Consider the following 23,809-nt stretch of genomic DNA (forward strand, 5'->3'; position numbering starts at 1 on the left):
TGCCACACCCTCTTTCCAAAGGAACTTCGGGAAATATTTTTTTAAAAGGAAAATTTATTCTTCTTCTTCTATCACTGCCGGCTGTATTGAGCCAACTCGCGCCCGACTACACTGGGAAAACAAAATAAAGTAGAAACTCGAGTTACAAATGAATCAATAAAAATACCCCAATAAATGTATTTCTCGCCTGATTTTAATGCAACTCGTAGGGAAAAAAATCCAATCAAGCTGGCCACGCATAAATATGAATATTTCCAGACAAATGCCTAGATTTTAGGCCATAAATTCTGCCCTAGGGAAAAGTTGTCCCCATAATCGATCCCCTCTATCTCGGCCTTCTCGTAGCGAATGCTATGAGCCAGGCCCAAATGCGCGTTACCGCTGACGCTTTTCACTCTGCTACAGACACCGAATAAACTGTTTCTTTCACTCCGTACCCCGGTGGCTGGCACTCTACATCTCACGCCAGCCAACCGATTTTCGTCTTAGACCTTTTTGTCCCATATCTTTACAAATATTTTCGGTAAAGAGACCCTGGCGGGACTGAGTATATCCCAGCCTACGAGACTTCTTTACAACTTTCAATGTTGTTTTGCGTCTGTTGTGTTTGCTTGCTGTGGCCGCTCGCTTGTGTTTTCCGTTTGTTGCTGTTTTTTGAATATAAAATAAACGACGCGCCGAAAGTAATTGTTATTTGTTCCCCGTGCCCCGTGTTTTTTTTCGCGTCTAGTAGTCCTTGTGCCCGTCGAACGGAAGTGTCAAACTCACCAGTGCTAGTCGCCCCAGTTGTGCAGTCAGTAGGACCACAAGTTTCCACATTTCCACACACGACAGGCCTGTTTGCTGCTCTCTCTGCCCGGCAAACAAACATTTAGTGAATATTTTCTACACTTTTTGTTCGGTCGTGTTTTTTTTATTTTGCTAAAGTCACGTTGTGCCATCCGTATTGTTTTCGTTTCGGTTTTCGGGGAACAGTGCCGTTGTTCGTCTTGGGGGTCTAGTGACCTTGCGCGACCCGCACCATGGACCTGCGCAGCTGGCGTAAGGTCCTTATCCAGTAGGTCATCGAGTGTCGCTTCACCGAACACAACTTCATCACACTGGAGCAGTCGGACATCGATGCCTTCTTCTCGATCTACGTGCAAAAGGCCCAGGTGGCGCCGGTAGAGGAGGAGAACGCGCTGCCGGCCCTCGCGGAGCACCGCTCCCCCCTGCAGAACTTCCTCCGAGATCATTATCCAGAGTTCAGTGCCCACATAGATGGCCGTGGCCAACTTGTGACCGCGGACTACGTGTATGTCTACACACTGCTCCTGCATTACTCATGCGTGAAGCAGCCCAGCGTGTTTATCCACAGCATCTGCAAGAAGCTGCCGGAGCTAGTGCAGACCTGCATCGCAAACTTCTTCGGCCAGACGTTGGAGCAACAGCTGACGCGCCAATTTCTCCGCCAGTCTATGAACAATGTGGCTGTGATTTACCGCCAGGGCGTCCAGATCAGCCCCAGTCGTCCGAGCTGCAGCACCATGAGTCCCGACCATGGGTCTCATTATTTGGCTAGTTTTAAGCAACAAGTTAGGGGAGGAAAATCCTTGGAAAATCCCAAAACCTTTTCGAGGCGCCAAGGGAACTAGCTTAAAAGAGGACTTGAGAAGTGTACATACCCTTGCATGTCCTATAATAATCTAAGGTTTCACTAAAAATGTATAAAATGGCCATTAATCCTTGAATCCTACTATTTCAACTAGTTTATTGACAATAAAGTGAAGTAAAGTAAAATGGAAGAAAGAAAATCCTTTGAAAATCCCAAAATAAGAAAATAACTAAATTAAAAAGGGGAATTTGATATGTACATATCTAAAAAGAATTTATATTCCCTTGTATTTATAATCACAATTCAATATTTGACTAAATAGGAATAAAATAAACATTTGCCCTTGAATATTACTTATATTTCAACTAGTTTTATTGAAATTAAAAAAAATTGCTCATATAATCAGTTCTATAAGTTAAATATCAAGTCGGTTAGGGTCTATACAAAGTCCTTCCTTTTCCCCATGAATGTTCCTATATCCAAAACATTTTTTTCTTATCTAGATATGAGGTAATACACCCTGACAGTACTGAAATAATATACAATGACCATTAGTCCTTGAATACCATTATTTCCACTTGTTCTGTTTACAACAAAGTGAAATTCTCATATAATCAGTTCTTTAACAATCGACTCTGGTAGGTGCCTATGTTTTTTCTATATGAAAGTTCCTATATCAAAGGTGTCTTGGAATCTAGACTCATGACATTTGGGCAACCATGACTTTGAAAAAATAGTATCCCCTATAGTATAGTATAGTATTGAAAAAATAGTATAGTATAGTAGTAAAATAGATGAAGGCTGACAACCCTGTTTTTCAGGAGACATGACATGCAAAATTATTTCGGGCTGGAAATGCAAAATACCCGAACTCACCTCGGTGGAAGTTCTGCAGAGACGAGCGGCGAGGGTCGGCAGCGCGTTCTCCTCCTCCACCGGCGCCACCTGGGCCTTTTGCACGTCGAGAAGAAGGCATCGAGAAGAAGGCATCGATGTCCGACTGCTCCAGCGTGATGAAGTTGTGTTCGGTGAAGCGACACTCGATGACCTGTGTCGGGAAATCGCGTAAGTGGATGGTATCGGGAAGACCTGCGACGATCCCAGGATCTCTACTACTTACCCACTGGATATGGACCTTACGCCAGCTGCGCAGGTCCATGGTGCGGGTCGCGCAAGGTCACTAGACCCCCGACGAACAACGGCACTGTTCCCCGAAAACCGAACTGAAAACAATACCGATGGCACAACGTGACTTTAGAAAAATAAAAAAAAACACGACCGAACAAAAAGTGTAGAAAATATTCAATAAATGTTTGTGTTTGCCGGCAGCGAGAGCAGAAAACACGTCTGTCCTGTGTGGAAATGTGGAAGCCTGTGCTCCTACTGACTGCACAACTGGGGCGACTAGCACTGGTGAGTTTGACCCTTCCGTTCGACGGGCACAAGGACTAATAGACGCGAAAAAAAAATACACGGGGCACGGGAAACAAATAACATTTACTTTCGGCGCGTCGTTTATTTTATATTCAAAAGCCGACGCTAGGGATGGGAGAAATGTATCAAAATCGATACTTTTCGTATAAAAATAAATATTTATATCGTGATATTTTTCAACTGACTTATCGCTGTTATCGCTATCAGCAACGTAAATGACGGAAACGTAAGTGCGTAAATACAAATGTTGCAATTGGAGTCGAGTGGGAGCGACGTTATCGATAGTTTAGGTCGATAGGGCGATAGCTGCAGCAGCGGGATGAGTCTGGCGGGCGATCTGGCCATTTGAAGATTAATCCCGGTTCGCTCTGGGATTACTTCAAATGGCCCATGTATCCAATGACCCAATGTCGAGAGAGGCCATGTAATATGGCGGGGGGCGATGATCAGCAGAGCGTGATAGTCGCGGCCATACTGTCCAGCAATCAAGGCAGATGCAGCTAGGAGTGCTAGTATAAATTTTCTTTGTGCCTTAAATTAAATAGTGAGTTATGTGAAAGTTCTATAGTAGTTCGGGATTTAATATTTATCATTTATAAATAGCAGCCGGGGTACCAATACAAAGGGCCCCGGAAGAATTTATTTGGACTCTACTGACATCGCCATACTTCGACATACCTACCAGCCCGACTTGGCTGACCAGCAACCGGTGTCCGTTCGACCCGTGCCAGCGACCAACCAGGAAAGCCTTCTACAATCGACGCCGACGACGTCAACACTTCCCGGTGAGTCCGTTCCGTCGTACCGCGTCCTCCTCCTCCTCTCGGGAACTTCCAGCGCTCGCATTGCGGCGCTGAGAAGTATCGCCATTTTGTCTGGCAGCCGAATCTCGGAATGCCCGTGCACCACTCACCGGAGAGCGCCGTTTTCCCGTATCGCTGCTGGCCTCCGACGGGAAGTCATCAGCCCGGGCAATCATCGCCTCCAGGCCGGCCCAACAGTGGCTGAAAATTAAGAGAAATTAAATACACGTGTACCTCGATTATATATAGTGATATCTACTTACCTGTTTGTGAGTTTATCCGGAGTTAGACCCGAGAGCCTTATTTGTCCTCGTTGTTTGCCTAAAATTAAAAAGGTCGCGAGCATTAGTTAAATGGTATAGTTTACAGTGCAGTTACGTACCTTTTTGGCCTGTCCCTTCTTTTCCCTTGGAGCTCCTCAGGATTAGGTGACCATACACACGCGCATCGCGCATGTTCCCTTGAGGCCCGCGTTTCCATGCGAGCTCTACCAATACATGGCTGGTAGAGCATAATTCCCGCGGCGCCTGTACCCTTTCCCAGCAAAACAAATCCTCTGCTTTGACCGCGTAAATATCCGAGACGGCGGCCAGGTTTCGGTCTTAGAGGCTGAGGAAGGATAAATCTATTAAGAGGAGAATGTATATGAACGATTGTACTTACCATATTTATTAAACCTTTGTAATACCCACTATGTGTGAATAAGCTTTCCCAGTGGGGGAGATGGAACCGTAGCCGCAGTCGCGAGGAGGGGGCTCCTGCCGACTGCGAATGGGTGGTGCCCTGCAGCATCTTGAGGGCATCCATGGATGGGCGGGAGCGCTTGGCTAGGACATCGATAGCCACCAAATGTAATCCATTTTCCCGACAATAACTGTAATTTTTGCTTTGTTTACGTTTTTGCCCTTAGTGATGGCCGATAGATTAGTAAGGTGAGACCGCGAAGTTATCGATACTTATGTTGCGAGCTGTGGCATTAGGGGTACTTTGCCCTGAAGACGACTGAGCTAGCGGCACTGCCACCGAAAAAAAGCAGTTCGTAACATATTGGCGCCCAATTAAACAAAATAAATTGTCGAGGCGACGACGTCTCGCCCATTTATGACCCTGACGTCCCCGCCATCACGACCTATGGCTTGCAACATAGATTGCAATTGCTAGGGAGTGGTGACGGGGAAGTCAGCTGAGTAGGGAAGTTGGAAGTAGAACGGGAGGCACGTCGACATTGCCGACGATTCGCTCCTGGTCACAGTCTTACCAGTGAACCGGTGATGGCATCTTGGGGCAAATCAAGATTTGCATCACGGGATGCACTGAAGACAATCTGTGATAATTTCTGTGATAGAGTAGTTTTAAAGCTTGTATTTTGTTATTTATGTATTTGAAATGTTTTTTGTTAGGATGTTGGGTTCCTGGGCTTTTCTCCCCGTCCTTGATTTCTAATTTTATGTCGGTTGTAAACTTAATTGCGTAATCGTGACCCGTAGCAACCCTACGCGCTGCACGGTTGCCTCGACTTAAAATAGAAAAAAAGGGCGGGAAAGAAAAGCCAACAGGAGCCAAACCAGCCGATGTCCTTAACTGGCGGCTATCACCACGGGTGATAGCTAGTCCAGTTGACGTACGGCTAGGCGGAGCCGGGAAAATCGGATTTTTGGAGAAAGCGCAAGACAAGTAGGTCGGAAGCCCACCGGCGAGGGTCAGTTCCATCTCCCCAAGTCCAGAGTAGTAGGAAGAAAAAAAATAATACAAGAAAATAGGAGATTTGGAAAGGAGTTGGAAAGTGAGGAAGATTTGTTTATTTTATTATTTTTGCTATTAGTTATTTTCGTATTTATTATATTATTTATTATTGTATTTATTTGTTGTCTTATTTATTTATTTATTTATCATATTTATTATCGTATTAGTAGTTCTTAAGTATTAATTTCAAAATTCTTGGGAAGCATGTCCGAGGGTAAGGACGTCAGGGATAGGCACGGCCACCAGCTCAGATCGATGGGTCCTCCCGGCGACGACAAGGACGACGTCTGGTCCACGGACGTAGAGGGTGCTGCTGGGTTGCCGCGGATATCGCTGGCTGGGGGTTTACCCAGAACGCCGGTAGGCGGTAGTGCGGTGGATCGGATTCGGGATCAACCGGCGGATCTGGAGCACCATCGGTCGCTCAGGGTCCTGGACTTCAAGGCAATCGTCGAGGCGCAGGATCGACTTCTGGTTCCGGAGCAGACGGCACCACTAAAGCTGAACACGGAACGGGATACAGCGGCGGAGTCGGCGATGAACGCAGCTCTGGCACAGGCTGCCCAAACCTATCGTGCGTCACAAGAGGTAGGAGTGAGCCAGGCGTTGCGGGAAGAAATCAGGAACGGATTCATCGACATGATGAAGTTGTTGAACGACGTCCTGAGGCCAGCCGAGAGCAAACCGCAGCCGCTGCAGGAGGGCGCGAGTCGCCAAGTGTCGATGGTGCCTACACCGTCGTGTCCAGAAGGCGGCGCAAATGGCCCAGCGGGATTTCCGCAGCGGCAGGATACAGGAGGATGCGACCGAAGGCCGCCGGAATTGCCGCCAAGGCAGCGACCTCGACTGCCGGTAGATGACTCTCCAGGGATCGACAGCAGCCTGAGCCAGGAACCCGAGTATCATCGGACAGGCAGGAGCGATCGCCACGCACGGCCATGGCGCATCGAGGACCGAAGGACGGCGGATTTTCGGGACGAGCCGCGGTTATACGCCAACGCGGGAGCCGGCAACGGAAACCGCTACATCCGAATGGACCGATGGAACCTCTCATTCGGCGGCGAAGACGATGGCCATTCCGTGGACGACTTCGTGTTCCGTCTGGAGTTCCTGCAGCGGCAGCATCAATGTCCGTGGAGTGAAGTTCTGCGCAACTTCCATGTTCTCTTATCGGGCAGAGCGAAGGAGTGGTACTGGGTGCATGTACGCCAGTCCAGAGTGGACACTTGGGCCCAGCTGCGCAGGGCTCTGATGGATCGGTTCCGTGGCCACCAGACGGAACACGAAAGGATGCACGAGCTTCTTCAACGTGAGCAACAGCCGGGAGAGAGCGCGGATGACTACATCCATTCCATGCAGCAACTCGCCTCACGCCTGAAAAAACCAATGCCAGAGCGGCAGTTGGTTAAGGTGGTGAAAAAGGGCTTGAGGGATGGCATCGCTAGATATGTTTACGCGATGGACGTACTCACCGGCGACGAACTTCGGGAAGAGTGCGTCGAAGTGGAGAGGAGTTTCGTCGAGGGCGTGCTGCTTACCTGCAGCAGAACAAGATACGGGTCAGCGAGGCGCACGTACAGGATGAAGTCGACGAGCAGCGACACCTGGAGGTGGACGAGCTACGTGGGCGAGTCCGAAATCCATTTAGGCCAGGTTGCTGGAATTGCGGGGCTGCGGAGCACGGATTCCAAGATTGCGAAGCCACGGAGTGGAGGAGATTTTGTTTCCGGTGCGGCAAGCTGGGCGTGATTTCTCCAAAATGTCCCGATTGCGCGGAAAACGGTCGGCTGGGCAGTCCGAAAGCGGGAGGGACTCGCCCAGGTTGGAATCCCGCGAAGTAGTTCCGAAGAAAGAAGACGAAAACAAGAATATACATAATCCATCTGATAGTCATAAGTACTTGTTAAGATACCTGCCGGAGGATGAGAGGCTTCGCCGTTATATGGAGGCACGGAACCGGATCTTTGCGGAGCATCAGTCCAGAAGGCAAGGGAGCGCTTCAGGATGAGGAGATCCAGACGACGAGAGGTGGTGGCGGCCGTTAAGCGCATTGATTCCGCTGATCCTCGACCCTTCGCCGACGTGGAGACCTTGGGCAAGCAGCTCACCGGCTTGTTGGATACAGGCGCCAGCGTAAGTGTGCTGGGCAAAGGCTGTCGAGAGCTCGTGGAAGCGCTGGGAGTTACCGTCCAACCGTATTTTTCGGTAGTCCGTACGGCTTCTGGCGAAGATCGATCCATCATCGGACGCTTGGAGCTGCCTGTAAGGTAAGTAAGCCGGTCACGTTCTACCTGTGCCCATACCTGGAACAAACGGCGTACTTCGGAGTCGACTTCTGGCGAGCCTTCGGACTAGCTCCAGCCGTCGTGGGGAAGCCGGCGACGAGAGGCGTCAAGGCAGCGGAGGAAATCCATGCCAGCCAGATGGAGCACTATGCCGACCAGGAAGATGAGGACGAGGTAAGGGAGGAACCCGAATCCTGGAGCCTTTCTGCGGAGGAAAAGCTGGCGTTGGGCAAAGTCAAGGAGGAGTTCCTTACCTTTGAGAGGGACGGCCTCGGAGTCACCAGCATGGAGAGGCATTCCATCGAGCTGATGGAAGGAGCTCGGGTCTTTAAGGATCGTCCGTATCCGATGTCTCCGGCGAAGCAGAAGGTGGTCGAAGACGAAATCGACAAGATGTTGGAGCTGGGTGTCATCGAGGAGAGCAAAAGCCCGTGGAGCAACCGCACAACAGTGGTGTCGAAGCCAGGGAAAGACCGGTTCTGCCTGGATGCCCGGAAGTTGAACGCCTTGACTATCAAAGATGCATACCCTCTGCCCAGTATAGAAGGAATCCTCTCCAGAATAGACCAGACGCATTACATCTCCAGCGTTGACCTGAAGTTTGCGTTTTGGCAGATCGAACTAGATGAGAAGAGCAAGGAGTACACTGCGTTCACGGTTCCAGGCAGGCCGTTGTACCAATTCCGAATGATGCCGTTCGGACTGTGCAACGCGGCACAACGCTTGGTGCGACTCATGGATCGGGTGATACCAGCGGAGCTCAGATCCAACGTCTTCGTCTACTTGGACGACCTGCTAATCCTGGCTCCAGACTTTCAGACGCACCTGAAATACTTGCGTCGGGTAGCCCACAGTCTGAAATCAGCCGGATTGACCATAGGGTTAAATAAGTCGAAGTTTTGCTTCAAATCTTTGACTTACCTAGGGTTTATAGTCGGAGGTGGACGGCTGCAGATGGATCCTGGACGTGTTACGGCAATCCAGAAGATGCCTTACCCGAAATCCATGAAGGAAGTACGTGCCTTCCTCGGCACAGCGGGATGGTATCGACGGTTCGTCAAGAACTTCGCTACGCTAGCCGCACCACTCTCCGAGTCCTTGAAGAAGGCTGGAAACACGAAGTTTTCCCTAAGTCCCAGCGCCACCCAGGCAGTGGATGACCTGAAGTTGGCCTTGACGAGCGCGCCGGTCCTGGTTCATGCGGATTTCAAGAAGCATTTCTTCATCCAGTGCGACGCATCCCACGTTGGCGTCGGCGCGGTATTGTTTCAGCGGAACCAGGACGGAGACGAGCAGCCCATCGCGTTCTTCTCGGCCAAGATGAACAAACACCAGGTTAACTACTCGGTCACGGAAAAGGAATGTCTGGCGGCCATCCTAGCTATTCGGAAGTTCAGACCGTATGTGGAAGGGATGCCCTTCACATGCATTACCGATCACGCCAGCCTTAAGTGGTTGATGACAATGAAGGATCTTTCCGGACGACTCGCAAGGTGGTCTCTCCAGCTGCAGGGCTACGATTTCAGCATCGAACATCGCAAAGGCAGCGAGAACGTAGTCGCCGACACCCTATCCCGCATCATCGAGGAAGTCCGGATAGATCCAACGGAGTTACTGGGATTCGAGACGACCGAATTTGCTGCGGAGGACTATAAGGAATTAGTGCAAGACGTGGAGTCCAACAGGGAGCACTTACCGGACCTCAAGGTGGATGGCGGACTCATCTTCAAGCGCATGAGTAACCCCAAAATGGACGAGGAATTGGAAGGATCCGAATGGAAGCTGTGGATCCCGCAAAGCCTGACGCACAGCTTGGTAGAGCGTGCTCATTCGGACCCCAAGGCTGGCCATGGTGGGATGACGAAGACCTTAGAGATCCTGCGACGCCAGTTCTATTGGCCAGGGATGACCATCCAGGTACGGGAATACGTCCGAAGTTGCGAGGTGTGCAAGGAATCCAAAGCGCCAAACTTCCGGATGCAGGTCGGAATCGGAGGAAGGGTAGAGACGGAGAGGCCATTCCAGAAACTGTACATCGACTTCCTGGGCAAGTATCCGAGGTCCAAGAGTGGACACGCCTGGATATTTATCGTGGTGGACCACTTCTCGAAGTACACCTTCTTAAAGGCGATGAAGGAGGCGACGGCGTCGAACGTTGTAAATTTCCTGGTAAACGAGGTATTTTACAAGTTCGGGGTGCCTGAGACGATACATTCGGACAACGGCAAACAGTTCGTATCCAAGGCGTTTGAGGAGATGATCGATGGCTTCGGTGTATACCACATGAGGACTCCCGTATACTCACCACAGAGCAATGCCGCGGAGAGGGTAAACCGAAACGTCTTGGCCGCAATTCGCAGCTTCTTGGACGAAGATCACCGGGAATGGGATGCACATTTGCCGGAGATTGAGGTGGCCATCCGAAACACTGTCCACTCAGCCACAGGGGAAGCGCCGTTCTTCACTGTATTCGGCCATCACATGTTCCTCAACGGTTCCAGCTACAAACTAGCCAGACGACTCAGGTCTCTGGTCGACCATGAAATGGCCGGAATGCAGACCAAGGACAAGCTTCGGGTTATCCACGCCAAGGTGCAGAAGCAACTGGAGGGTGCATACCAGACGAGCCGGCAGCGCTACGATAAGCGAGCCCGTACTCTGCTCGCCAAGCCAGGCCAAGAAGTCTTCCGCCGCAACTTCGTGCTGAGTGATTTCAGCAAATCTTTTAACGCCAAGTTTGCTCGCAAGTTCCTTAAAGCCAGGGTGGTCAAATCCGTCGGCAGCAATGCATACCTGCTGGAAGATCTCCAAGGCCGCAGTCTGGGAGTGTATCACGCCAAAGACATCCGGTTGTGACCTGAAAGAAGGACAAAACAAACGAGCATCGCGATCACATCTGCAATACTTCCCGTCATGCGTGGGCCCCGCGTTAGGCGCCGATCGAACTGCAGGGTGGTATCAGTGCCGTGTTGAATCCCATCGTATCTCCAAAGCTACCAATTATTTCATCGTTCTGCTGAAACTCCGGGCAGCGCCCCTCGAAATCTTTGGTTGATGTTGCAATTGGAGTCGAGTGGGAGCGACGTTATCGATAGTTTAGGTCGATAGGGCGATAGCTGCAGCAGCGGGATGAGTCTGGCGGGCGATCTGGCCATTTGAAGATTAATCCCGGTTCGCTCTGGGATTACTTCAAATGGCCCATGTATCCAATGACCCAATGTCGAGAGAGGCCATGTAATATGGCGGGGGGCGATGATCAGCAGAGCGTGATAGTCGCGGCCATACTGTCCAGCAATCAAGGCAGATGCAGCTAGGAGTGCTAGTATAAATTTTCTTTGTGCCTTAAATTAAATAGTGAGTTATGTGAAAGTTCTATAGTAGTTCGGGATTTAATATTTATCATTTATAAATAGCAGCCGGGGTCCCAATACAAAGGGCCCCGGAAGAATTTATTTGGACTCTACTGACATCGCCATACTTCGACATACCTACCAGCCCGACTTGGCTGACCAGCAACCGGTGTCCGTTCGACCCGTGCCAGCGACCAACCAGGAAAGCCTTCTACAATCGACGCCGACGACATCAACACTTCCCGGTGAGTCCGTTCCGTCGTACCGCGTCCTCCTCCTCCTCTCGGGAACTTCCAGCGCTCGCATTGCGGCGCTGAGAAGTATCGCCATTTTGTCTGGCAGCCGAATCTCGGAATGCCCGTGCACCACTCACCGGAGAGCGCCGTTTTCCCGTATCGCTGCTGGCCTCCGACGGGAAGTCATCAGCCCGGGCAATCATCGCCTCCAGGCCGGCCCAACAGTGGCTGAAAATTAAGAGAAAATAAATACACGTGTACCTCGATTATATATAGTGATATCTACTTACCTGTTTGTGAGTTTATCCGGAGTTAGACCCGAGAGCCTTATTTGTCCTCGTTGTTTGCCTAAAATTAAAAAGGTCGCGAGCATTAGTTAAATGGTATAGTTTACAGTGCAGTTACGTACCTTTTTGGCCTGTCCCTTCTTTTCCCTTGGAGCTCCTCAGGATTAGGTGACCATCGCGCATGTTCCCTTGAGGCCCGCGTTTCCATCCGAGCTCTACCAATACATGGCTGGTAGAGCATAATTCCCGCGGCGCCTGTACCCTTTCCCAGCAAAACAAATCCTCTGCTTTGACCGCGTAAATATCCGAGACGGCGGCCAGGTTTCGGTCTTAGAGGCTGAGGAAGGATAAATCTATTAAGAGGAGAATGTATATGAACGATTGTACTTACCATATTTATTAAACCTTTGTAATACCCACTATGTGTGAACAAGCTTTCCCAGTGGGGGAGATGGAACCGTAGCCGCAGTCGCGAGGAGGGGGCTCCTGCCGACTGCGAATGGGTGGTGCCCTGCAGCATCTTGAGGGCATCCATGGATGGGCGGGAGCGCTGGGACGTCGATAGCCACCAAATGTAATCCATTTTCCCGACAATAATTGTAATTTTTGCTTTGTTTACGTTTTTGCCCTTAGTGATGGCCGATAGATTAGTATGGTGAGACCGCGAAGTTATCGATACTTATGTTGCGAGCTGTGGCATTAGGGGTACTCTGCCCTGAAGACGACTGAGCTAGCGGCACTGCCACCGAAAAAAAGCAGTTCGTAACATATTGGCGCCCAATTAAACAAAATAAATTGTCGAGGTGACAACGTCTCGCCCATTTATGACCCTGACGTCCCCGCCATCACGACCTATGGCTTGCAACATAGATTGCAATTGCTAGGGAGTGGTGACGGGGAAGTCAGCTGAGTAGGGAAGTTGGAAGTAGAACGGGAGGCACGTCGACATTGCCGACGATTCGCTCCTATTCACAGGCTTACCAGTGAACCGGTGATGGCATCTTGGGGCAAATCAAGATTTGCATCACGGGATGCACTGAAGACAATCTGTGATAATTTCTGTGATAGAGTAGTTTTAAAGCTTGTATTTTGTTATTTATGTATTTGAAATGTTTTTTGTTAGGATGTTGGGTTCCTGGGCTTTTCTCCCCGTCCTTGATTTCTAATTTTATGTCGGTTGTAAACTTAATTGCGTAATCGTGACCCGTAGCAACCCTACGCGCTGCACGGTTGCCTCGACTTAAAATAGAAAAAAAGGGCGGGAAAGAAAAGCCAACAGGAGCCAAACCAGCCGATGTCCTTAACTGGCGGCTATCACCACGGGTGATAGCTAGTCCAGTTGACGAACGGCTAGGCGGAGCCGGGAAAATCGGATTTTTGGAGAAAGCGCAAGACAAGTAGGTCGGAAGCCCACCGGCGAGGGTCAGTTCCATCTCCCCAAGTCCAGAGTAGTAGGAAGAAAAAAAATAATACAAGAAAATAGGAGATTTGGAAAGGAGTTGGAAAGTGAGGAAGATGTGTTTATTGTTATTTATTTTTGCTATTAGTTATTTTCGTATTTATTATATTATTTATTATTGTATTTATTTGTTGTCTTATTTATTTATTTATTTATCATATTTATTATCGTATTAGTAGTTCTTAAGTATTAATTTCAAAATTCTTGGGAAGCATGTCCGAGGGTAAGGACGTCAGGGATAGGCACGGCCACCAGCTCAGATCGATGGGTCCTCCCGGCGACGACAAGGACGATGTCTGGTCCACGGACGTAGAGGGTGCTGCTGGGTTGCCGCGGATATCGCTGGCTGGGGGTTTACCCAGAACGCCGGTAGGCGGTAGTGCGGTGGATCGGATTCGGGATCAACCGGCGGATCTGGAGCACCATCGGTCGCCCAGGGTCCTGGACTTCAAGGCAATCGTCGAGGCGCAGGATCGACTTCTGGTTCCGGAGCAGACGGCACCACTAAAGCTGAACACGGAACGGGATACAGCGGCGGAGTCGGCGATGAACGCAGCTCTGGCACAGGCTGCCCAAACCTATCGCGCGTCACAAGAGGTAGGAGTGAGCCAGGCGTTGCGGGAAGAAATCAGGAACGGATTCATCGACATGATGAAGTTGTTGAACGACGTCCTGAGGCCAGCCGAGAGCAAACCGCAGCCGCTTCAGGAGGGCGCGAGTCGCCAAGTGTCGATGGTGCCCACACCGTCGTGTCCAGAAGGCGGCGCAAATGGCCCAGCGGGATTTCCGCAGCGGCAGGATACAGGAGGATGCGACCGAAGGCCGCCGGAATTGCCGCCAAGGCAGCGACCTCGACTGCCGGTAGATGACTCTCCAGGGATCGACAGCAGCCTGAGCCAGGAACCCGAGTATCATCGGACAGGCAGGAGCGATCGCCACGCACGGCCATGGCGCATCGAGGACCGAAGGACGGCGGATTTTCGGGACGAGCCGCGGTTATACGCCAACGCGGGAGCCGGCAACGGAAACCGCTACATCCGAATGGACCGATGGAACCTCTCATTCGGCGGCGAAGACGATGGCCATTCCGTGGACGACTTCGTGTTCCGTCTGGAGTTCCTGCAGCGGCAGCATCAATGTCCGTGGAGTGAAGTTCTGCGCAACTTCCATGTTCTCTTATCGGGCAGAGCGAAGGAGTGGTACTGGGTGCATGTACGCCAGTCCAGAGTGGACACTTGGGCCCAGCTGCGCAGGGCTCTGATGGATCGGTTCCGTGGCCACCAGACGGAACACGAAAGGATGCACGAGCTTCTTCAACGTGAGCAACAGCCGGGAGAGAGCGCGGATGACTACATCCATTCCATGCAGCAACTCGCCTCACGCCTGAAAAAACCAATGCCAGAGCGGCAGTTGGTTAAGGTGGTGAAAAAGGGCTTGAGGGATGGCATCGCTAGATATGTTTACGCGATGGACGTACTCACCGTGGGCGAACTTCGGGAAGAGTGCGTCGAAGTGGAGAGGAGTTTCGTCGAGGGCGTGCTGCTTACCTGCAGCAGAACAAGATACGGGTCAGCGAGGCGCACGTACAGGATGAAGTCGACGAGCAGCGACACCTGGAGGTGGACGAGCTACGTGGGCGAGTCCGAAATCCATTTAGGCCAGGTTGCTGGAATTGCGGGGCTGCGGAGCACGGATTCCAAGATTGCGAAGCCACGGAGTGGAGGAGATTTTGTTTCCGGTGCGGCAAGCTGGGCGTGATTTCTCCAAAATGTCCCGATTGCGCGGAAAACGGTCGGCTGGGCAGTCCGAAAGCGGGAGGGACTCGCCCAGGTTGGAATCCCGCGAAGTAGTTCCGAAGAAAGAAGACGAAAACAAGAACATACATAGTCCATCTGATAGTCATAAGTACTTGTTAAGATACCTGCCGGAGGATGAGAGGCTTCGCCGTTATATGGAGGCACGGAACCGGATCTTTGCGGAGCATCAGTCCAGAAGGCAAGGGAGCGCTTCAGGATGAGGAGATCCAGACGACGAGAGGTGGTGGCGGCCGTTAAGCGCATTGATTCCGCTGATCCTCGACCCTTCGCCGACGTGGAGACCTTGGGCAAGCAGCTCACCGGCTTGTTGGATACAGGCGCCAGCGTAAGTGTGCTGGGCAAAGGCTGTCGAGAGCTCGTGGAAGCGCTGGGAGTTACCGTCCAACCGTATTTTTCGGTAGTCCGTACGGCTTCTGGCGAAGATCGATCCATCATCGGACGCTTGGAGCTGCCTGTAAGGTAAGTAAGCCGGTCACGTTCTACCTGTGCCCATACCTGGAACAAACGGCGTACTTCGGAGTCGACTTCTGGCGAGCCTTCGGACTAGCTCCAGCCGTCGTGGGGAAGCCGGCGACGAGAGGCGTCAAGGCAGCGGAGGAAATCCATGCCAGCCAGATGGAGCACTATGCCGACCAGGAAGATGAGGACGAGGTAAGGGAGGAACCCGAATCCTGGAGCCTTTCTGCGGAGGAAAAGCTGGCGTTGGGCAAAGTCAAGGAGGAGTTCCTTACCTTTGAGAGGGACGGCCTCGGAGTCACCAGCATGGAGAGGCATTCCATCGAGCTGATGGAAGGAGCTCGGGTCTTTAAGGATCGTCCGTATCCGATGTCTCCGGCGAAGCAGAAGGTGGTCGAAGACGAAATCGACAAGATGTTGGAGCTGGGTGTCATCGAGGAGAGCAAAAGCCCGTGGAGCAACCGCACAACAGTGGTGTCGAAGCCAGGGAAAGACCGGTTCTGCCTGGATGACCGGAAGTTGAACGCCTTGACTATCAAAGATGCATACCCTCTGCCCAGTATAGAAGGAATCCTCTCCAGAATAGACCAGACGCATTACATCTCCAGCGTTGACCTGAAGTTTGCGTTTTGGCAGATCGAACTAGATGAGAAGAGCAAGGAGTACACTGCGTTCACGGTTCCAGGCAGGCCGTTGTACCAATTCCGAATGATGCCGTTCGGACTGTGCAACGCGGCACAACGCTTGGTGCGACTCATGGATCGGGTGATACCAGCGGAGCTCAGATCCAACGTCTTCGTCTACTTGGACGACCTGCTAATCCTAGCTCCAGACTTTCAGACGCACCTGAAATACTTGCGTCGGGTAGCCCACAGTCTGAAATCAGCCGGATTGACCATAGGGTTAAAGAAGTCGAAGTTTTGCTTCAAATCTTTGACTTACCTAGGGTTTATAGTCGGAGGTGGACTGCTGCAGATGGATCCTGGACGTGTTACGGCAATCCAGAAGATGCCTTACCCGAAATCCATGAAGGAAGTACGTGCCTTCCTCGGCACAGCGGGATGGTATCGACGGTTCGTCAAGAACTTCGCTACGCTAGCCGCACCACTCTCCGAGTCCTTGAAGAAGGCTGGAAACACGAAGTTTTCCCTAAGTCCCAGCGCCACCCAGGCAGTGGATGACCTGAAGTTGGCCTTGACGAGCGCGCCGGTCCTGGTTCATGCGGATTTCAAGAAGCATTTCTTCATCCAGTGCGACGCATCCCACGTTGGCGTCGGCGCGGTATTGTTTCAGCGGAACCAGGACGGAGACGAGCAGCCCATCGCGTTCTTCTCGGCCAAGATGAACAAACACCAGGTTAACTACTCGGTCGCGGAAAAGGAATGTCTGGCGGCCATCCTAGCTATTCGGAAGTTCAGACCGTATTTGGAAGGGATGCCCTTCACATGCATTACCTATCACGCCAGCCTTAAGTGGTTGATGACAATGAAGGATCTTTCCGGACGACTCGCAAGGTGGTCTCTCCAGCTGCAGGGCTACGATTTCAGCATCGAACATCGCAAAGGCAGCGAGAACGTAGTCGCCGACACCCTATCCCGCATCATCGAGGAAGTCCGGATAGATCCAACGGAGTTACTGGGATTCGAGACGACCGAATTTGCTGCGGAGGACTATAAGGAATTAGTGCAAGATGTGGAGTCCAACAGGGAGCACTTACCGGACCTCAAGGTGGATGGCGGACTCATCTTCAAGCGCATGAGTAACCCCAAAATGGACGAGGAATTGGAAGGATCCGAATGGAAGCTGTGGATCCCGCAAAGCCTGACGCACAGCTTGGTAGAGCGTGCTCATTCGGACCCCAAGGCTGGCCATGGTGGGATGACGAAGACCTTAGAGATCCTGCGACGCCAGTTCTATTGGCCAGGGATGACCATCCAGGTACGGGAATACGTCCGGAGTTGCGAGGTGTGCAAGGAATCCAAAGCGCCAAACTTCCGGATGCAGGTCGGAATCGGAAGAAGGGTAGAGACGGAGAGGCCATTTCAGAAACTGTACATCGACTTCCTGGGCAAGTATCCGAGGTCCAAGAGTGGACACGCCAGGATATTTATCGTGGTGGACCACTTCTCGAAGTACACCTTCTTAAAGGCGATGAAGGAGGCGACGGCGTCGAACGTTGTAAATTTCCTGGTAAACGAGGTATTTTACAAGTTCGGGGTGCCTGAGACGATACATTCGGACAACGGCAAACAGTTCGTATCCAAGGCGTTTGAGGAGATGATCGATGGCTTCGGAATACAGCACATGAGGACTCCCGTATACTCACCACAGAGCAATGCCGCGGAGAGGGTAAACCGGAACGTCTTGGCCGCGATTCGCAGCTTCTTGGACGAAGAATCCCATCGTATCTCCAAAGCTACCAATTATTTCATCGTTCTGCTGAAACTCCGGGCAGCGCCCCTCGAAATCTTTGGTTGATGTTGCAATTGGAGTCGAGTGAAGGCGACGTTATCGATAGGTTAGGTCGATAGGGCGATAGCTGCAGCAGCGGGATGAGTCTGGCGGGCGATCTGGCCATTTGAAGATTAATCCCGGTTCGCTCTGGGATTACTTCAAATGGCCCATGTATCCAATGACCCAATGCTGAGAGAGGCCATGTAATATGGCGGGGGGCGATGATCAGCAGATATCGTGATAGTCGCGGCCATACTGTCCAACAATCAAGGCAGATGCAGACAGGTAGACGGGAAACTACAAATTTGTCTTTGTGCTTAAAAATCAAATAGCAGCCGGGGTCCCAATACAAAGGGCCCCGGAAGATTTATTGGAGATCTGCTGACATCTGCGCGACTTCGACATACCTGCCAGCCCGACTTGGCGGCCCAGCAAACGGTGTCCGTTCGACCCGTATCAGCGACCAGCAAGAAGGGCCTTTCCCAGTCGACGACGACGTCCACATTTCCCGGTGAGTCCGTTCCAGAGTACCGCGTCATCCTCCTCTCGGGAACTTCCAGCGGTCGCATTGCGGCTCTGAGAAGAATCGCCATTTGTCTGGCAGCCGAATCTCGGACTGTCATTGCATAACTCACCGGAGAGCGCCTTTTTCCTGTGTGGAGATCCGGATCACTGCTGGCCTCCGGCGAGAAGCCTTCCGCCCGGGCTATCATTGCCTCCAGGCCCGGCCCAATAGTGGCTAAAATTTAGCAAAATTAAATACACGTGTACCTTGATTATATATATATAGATATCTACTTCCCTGTTTGTGAATTTATCCGGAGTTAGTCCCGAGAGCCTTATTTGTCCTCGTTGTTTGCCTAAAATTTAAAAGGTCGCGAGCATTAGTTTTAAATGGTATAGTTTACAGTGCAGTTACGTACCTTTTTGGCCTGTCCCTTCTTTTCCCTTGGAGCTCCTCAGGATTAGGTGACCACACACACGCGCATCGCGTATGTTACTTTGAGGGCCGCGTTTCCATGCGAGCTCTACCAATACATGACTGGTGGAGCATAGTTTCCGCGGCGCCTGTACCCTTTTCCAGCCAAACAAAATCCTCTGCTTTGACCGCGTAAATATCCGAGACGGCGGCCAGGTTTCGGTCTTAAAGGCTGAGGAAGGATAGATCTGTTAAGAGGAGCATGTATATAAACGATTGTACTTACGATATTTATTAAAACCTTTGTAGTACACACGATGTGTGAGTAATCTTTCCCAGTGGGGGAGATGGAACCGCCGTAGTCGCGAGGAGGGGGCTCCTGCCGACTGCGAATGGGTGGTGCCCTGCAGCATCTTGAGGGCATCCATGGATGGGCGGGAGCGCTTGGCTAGGACATCGATAGCCATTAAATGTAATCCATTTTCCCGACAATAACTGTAATTTTTGCTTTGTTTACGTTTTTGCCCTTAGTGATGGCCGATAGATTAGTAAGGTGAGACCGCGAAGTTATCGATACTTATGTTGCGAGCTGTGGCATTAGGGGTACTTTGCCCTGAAGACGACTGAGCTAGCGGCACTGCCACCGAAAAAAAGCAGTTCGTAACATATTGGCGCCCAATTAAACAAAATAAATTGTCGAGGCGACGACGTCTCGCCCATTTATGACCCTGACGTCCCCGCCATCACGACCTATGGCTTGCAACATAGATTGCAATTGCTAGGGAGTGGTGACGGGGAAGTCAGCTGAGTAGGGAAGTTGGAAGTAGAACGGGAGGCACGTCGACATTGCCGACGATTCGCTCCTGGTCACAGGCTTACCAGTAAACCGGTGATGGCATCTTGGGGCAAATCAAGATTTGCATCACGGGATGCACTGAAGACAATCTGTGATAATTTCTGTGATAGAGTAGTTTTAAAGCTTGTATTTTGTTATTTATGTATTTGAAATGTTTTTTGTTAGGATGTTGGGTTCCTGAACTTTTCTCCCCGTCCTTGATTTCTAATTTTATGTCGGTTGTAAACTTAATTGCGTAATCGTGACCCGTAGCAACCCTACGCGCTGCACGGTTGCCTCGACTTAAAATAGAAAAAAAGGGCGGGAAAGAAAAGCCAACAGGAGCCAAACCAGCCGATGTCCTTAACTGGCGGCTATCACCACGGGTGATAGCTAGTCCAGTTGACGAACGGCTAGGCGGAGCCGGGAAAATCGGAAGCCCACCGGCGATGGTCAGTTCCATCTCCCCAAGTCCAGAGTAGTAGGAAGAAAAAAAATAATACAAGAAAATAGGAGATTTGGAAAGGAGTTGGAAAGTGAGGAAGATTTGTTTGTTTTATTATTTTTGCTATTAGTTATTTTCGTATTTATTATATTATTTATTATTGTATTTATTTGTTGTCTTATTTATTTATTTATTTATCATATTTATTATCGTATTAGTAGTTCTTAAGTATTAATTTCAAAATTCTTGGGAAGCATGTCCGAGGGTAAGGACGTCAGGGATAGGCACGGCCACCAGCTCAGATCGATGGGTCCTCCCGGCGACGACAAGGACGATGTCTGGTCCACGGACGTAGAGGGTGCTGCTGGGTTGCCGCGGATATCGCTGGCTGGGGGTTTACCCAGAACGCCGGTAGGCGGTAGTGCGGTGGATCGGATTCGGGATCAACCGGCGGATCTGGAGCACCATCGGTCGCTCAGGGTCCTGGACTTCAAGGCAATCGTCGAGGCGCAGGATCGACTTCTGGTTCCGGAGCAGACGGCACCACTAAAGCTGAACACGGAACGGGATACAGCGGCGGAGTCGGCGATGAACGCAGCTCTGGCACAGGCTGCCCAAACCTATCGCGCGTCACAAGAGGTAGGAGTGAGCCAGGCGTTGCGGGAAGAAATCAGGAACGGATTCATCGACATGATGAAGTTGTTGAACGACGTCCTGAGGCCAGCCGAGAGCAAACCGCAGCCGCTTCAGGAGGGCGCGAGTCGCCAAGTGTCGATGGTGCCCACACCGTCGTGTCCAGAAGGCGGCGCAAATGGCCCAGCGGGATTTTCGCAGCGGCAGGATACAGGAGGATGCGACCGAAGGCCGCCGGAATTGCCGCCAAGGCAGCGACCTCGACTGCCGGTAGATGACTCTCCAGGGATCGACAGCAGCCTGAGCCAGGAACCCGAGTATCATCGGACAGGCAGGAGCGATCGCCACGCACGGCCATGGCGCATCGAGGACCGAAGGACGGCGGATTTTCGGGACGAGCCGCGGTTATACGCCAACGCGGGAGCCGGCAACGGAAACCGCTACATCCGAATGGACCGATGGAACCTCTCATTCGGCGGCGAAGACGATGGCCATTCCGTGGACGACTTCGTGTTCCGTCTGGAGTTCCTGCAGCGGCAGCATCAATGTCCGTGGAGTGAAGTTCTGCGCAACTTCCATGTTCTCTTATCGGGCAGAGCGAAGGAGTGGTACTGGGTGCATGTACGCCAGTCCAGAGTGGACACTTGGGCCCAGCTGCGCAGGGCTCTGATGGATCGGTTCCGTGGCCACCAGACGGAACACGAAAGGATGCACGAGCTTCTTCAACGTGAGCAACAGCCGGGAGAGAGCGCGAATGACTACATCCATTCCATGCAGCAACTCGCCTCACGCCTGAAAAAACCAATGCCAGAGCGGCAGTTGGTTAAGGTGGTGAAAAAGGGCTTGAGGGATGGCATCGCTAGATATGTTTACACGATGGACGTACTCACCGTGGACGAACTTCGGGAAGAGTGCGTCGAAGTGGAGAGGAGTTTCGTCGAGGGCGTGCTGCTTACCTGCAGCAGAACAAGATACGGGTCAGCCAGGCGCACGTACAGGATGAAGTCGACGAGCAGCGACACCTGGAGGTGGACGAGCTACGTGGGCGAGTCCGAAATCCATTTAGGCCAGGTTGCTGGAATTGCGGGGCTGCGGAGCACGGATTCCAAGATTGCGAAGCCACGGAGTGGAGGAGATTTTGTTTCCGGTGCGGCAAGCTGGGCGTGATTTCTCCAAAATGTCCCGATTGCGCGGAAAACGGTCGGCTGGGCAGTCCGAAAGCGGGAGGGACTCGCCCAGGTTGGAAACCCGCGAAGTAGTTCCGAAGAAAGAAGACGAAAACAAGAATATACATAGTCCATCTGATAGTCATAAGTACTTGTTAAGATACCTGCCGGAGGATGAGAGGCTTCGCCGTTATATGGAGGCACGGAACCGGATCTTTGCGGAGCATCAGCTGAGCGGCATGCGTCTAGTGTCACGGAGAGTCCAGAAGGCAAGGGAGCGCTTCAGGATGAGGAGATCCAGACGACGAGAGGTGGTGGCGGCCGTTAAGCGCATTGATTCCGCTGATCCTCGACCCTTCGCCGACGTGGAGACCTTGGGCAAGCAGCTCACCGGCTTCTTGGATACAGGCGCCAGCGTAAGTGTGCTGGGCAAAGGCTGTCGAGAGCTCGTGGAAGCGCTGGGAGTTACCGTCCAAAAGTATTTTTCGGTAGTCCGTACGGCTTCTGGCGAAGATCGATCCATCATCGGACGCTTGGAGCTGCCTGTGAGGTACAAAGGCGTAAGTAAGCCGGTCACGTTCTACCTGTGCCCATACCTGGAACAAACGGCGTACTTCGGAGTCGACTTCTGGCGAGCCTTCGGACTAGCTCCAGCCGTCGTGGGGAAGCCGGCGACGAGAGGCGTCAAGGCAGCGGAGGAAATCCATGCCAGCCAGATGGAGCACTATGCCGACCAGGAAGATGAGGACGAGGTAAGGGAGGAACCCGAATCCTGGAGCCTTTCTGCGGAGGAAAAGCTGGCGTTAGGCAAAGTCAAGGAGGAGTTCCTTACCTTTGAGAGGGACGGCCTCGGAGTCACCAGCATGGAGAGGCATTCCATCGAGCTGATGGAAGGAGCTCGGGTCTTTAAGGATCGTCCGTATCCGAAGCCAGGGAAAGACCGGTTCTGCCTGGATGCCCGGAAGTTGAACGCCTTGACTATCAAAGATGCATACCCTCTGCCCAGTATAGAAGGAATCCTCTCCAGAATAGACCAGACGCATTACATCTCCAGCGTTGACCTGAAGTTTGCGTTTTGGCAGATCGAACTGGATGAGAAGAGCAAGGAGTACACTGCGTTCACGGTTCCAGGCAGGCCGTTGTACCAATTCCGAATGATGCCGTTCGGACTGTGCAACGCGGCACAACGCTTGGTGCGACTCATGGATCGGAGCGGATACCAGCGGAGCTCAGATCCAACGTCTTCGTCTACTTGGACGACCTGCTAATCCTGGCTCCAGACTTTCAGACGCACCTGAAATACTTGCGTCGGGTAGCCCACAGTCTGAAATCAGCCGGATTGACCATAGGGATAAATAAGTCGAAGTTTTGCTTCAAATCTTTGACTTACCTAGGGTTTACAGTCGGAGGTGGACGGCTGCAGATGGATCCTGGACGTGTTACGGCAATCCAGAAGATGCCTTACCCGAAATCCATGAAGGAAGTACGTGCCTTCCTCGGCACAGCGGGATGGTATCGACGGTTCGTCAAGAACTTCGCTACGCTAGCCGCACCACTCTCCGAGTCCTTGAAGAAGGCTGGAAACACGAAGTTTTCCCTAAGTCCCAGCGCCACCCAGGCAGTGGATGACCTGAAGTTGGCCTTGACGAGCGCGCCGGTCCTGGTTCATGCGGATTTCAAGAAGCATTTCTTCATCCAGTGCGACGCATCCCACGTTGGCGTCGGCGCGGTATTGTTTCAGCGGAACCAGGACGGAGACGAGCAGCCCATCGCGTTCTTCTCGGCCAAGATGAACAAACACCAGGTTAACTACTCGGTCACGGAAAAGGAATGTCTGGCGGCCATCCTAGCTATTCGGAAGTTCAGACCGTATGTGGAAGGGATGCCCTTCAC

At 51.7% G+C, this 23,809-nt stretch overlaps 3 protein-coding genes across 7 annotated transcripts; all 3 read right to left on the minus strand.

The window, feature by feature from the left end:
• Window positions 1-3,250: 3,250 nt before the first annotated feature.
• LOC139353532 (uncharacterized) lies at window positions 3,251-4,949 on the minus strand. Of its 3 annotated transcripts, none has more exons than XR_011604844.1 (5): window positions 4,495-4,949; window positions 4,214-4,440; window positions 4,095-4,152; window positions 3,711-4,032; window positions 3,251-3,559 (listed from the first exon to the last, which is right to left on the minus strand). XR_011604844.1 is itself a non-coding variant. In XM_070997896.1 (4 exons), exons 2-4 carry the CDS (start codon window positions 4,284-4,286, stop codon window positions 3,801-3,803), a joined length of 363 nt encoding a protein of 120 aa, XP_070853997.1. In that variant the 5' UTR covers window positions 4,287-4,440; window positions 4,495-4,948; the 3' UTR covers window positions 3,635-3,800. The 3 variants fall into 3 exon arrangements, 1 of the variants encoding a protein (XP_070853997.1); XR_011604843.1 differs by having other exon boundaries at window positions 3,707-4,032; XM_070997896.1 differs by lacking the exon at window positions 3,251-3,559 and having other exon boundaries at window positions 3,635-4,032; window positions 4,495-4,948.
• Window positions 4,950-5,607: 658 nt separating this feature from the next.
• On the minus strand, window positions 5,608-12,360 carry LOC139353533 (uncharacterized). 3 transcript variants are annotated; one of them, XM_070997899.1, is made up of 9 exons: window positions 12,124-12,359; window positions 11,855-12,069; window positions 11,736-11,793; window positions 11,352-11,673; window positions 9,556-11,200; window positions 8,781-9,508; window positions 8,114-8,714; window positions 7,047-8,064; window positions 5,608-6,948 (listed from the first exon to the last, which is right to left on the minus strand). In XM_070997899.1, exons 2-4 carry the CDS (start codon window positions 11,913-11,915, stop codon window positions 11,442-11,444), a joined length of 351 nt encoding a protein of 116 aa, XP_070854000.1. In that variant the 5' UTR covers window positions 11,916-12,069; window positions 12,124-12,359; the 3' UTR covers window positions 5,608-6,948; window positions 7,047-8,064; window positions 8,114-8,714; window positions 8,781-9,508; window positions 9,556-11,200; window positions 11,352-11,441. The 3 variants fall into 3 exon arrangements, with proteins under 3 accessions (XP_070854000.1, XP_070853999.1, XP_070853998.1); XM_070997898.1 differs by having other exon boundaries at window positions 11,348-11,673; XM_070997897.1 differs by having other exon boundaries at window positions 9,556-11,673; window positions 12,124-12,360.
• Window positions 12,361-13,231: 871 nt separating this feature from the next.
• Window positions 13,232-18,631, minus strand: LOC139353530 (uncharacterized). Its single transcript, XM_070997894.1, has 7 exons — window positions 18,326-18,631; window positions 17,791-18,215; window positions 17,182-17,455; window positions 16,407-17,134; window positions 15,740-16,340; window positions 14,673-15,690; window positions 13,232-14,574 (listed from the first exon to the last, which is right to left on the minus strand). The coding sequence occupies exons 1-2, from the start codon at window positions 18,629-18,631 to the stop codon at window positions 18,144-18,146; spliced, it is 378 nt and encodes a 125-aa protein (XP_070853995.1). The 3' UTR covers window positions 13,232-14,574; window positions 14,673-15,690; window positions 15,740-16,340; window positions 16,407-17,134; window positions 17,182-17,455; window positions 17,791-18,143.
• Between the last annotated feature and the right edge of the window lie 5,178 nt (window positions 18,632-23,809).

The sequence above is a fragment of the Drosophila suzukii genome, chromosome Y (genome assembly GCF_043229965.1).
Source record: "Drosophila suzukii chromosome Y, CBGP_Dsuzu_IsoJpt1.0, whole genome shotgun sequence".
Classification (NCBI taxonomy): domain Eukaryota; kingdom Metazoa; phylum Arthropoda; class Insecta; order Diptera; family Drosophilidae; genus Drosophila; species Drosophila suzukii.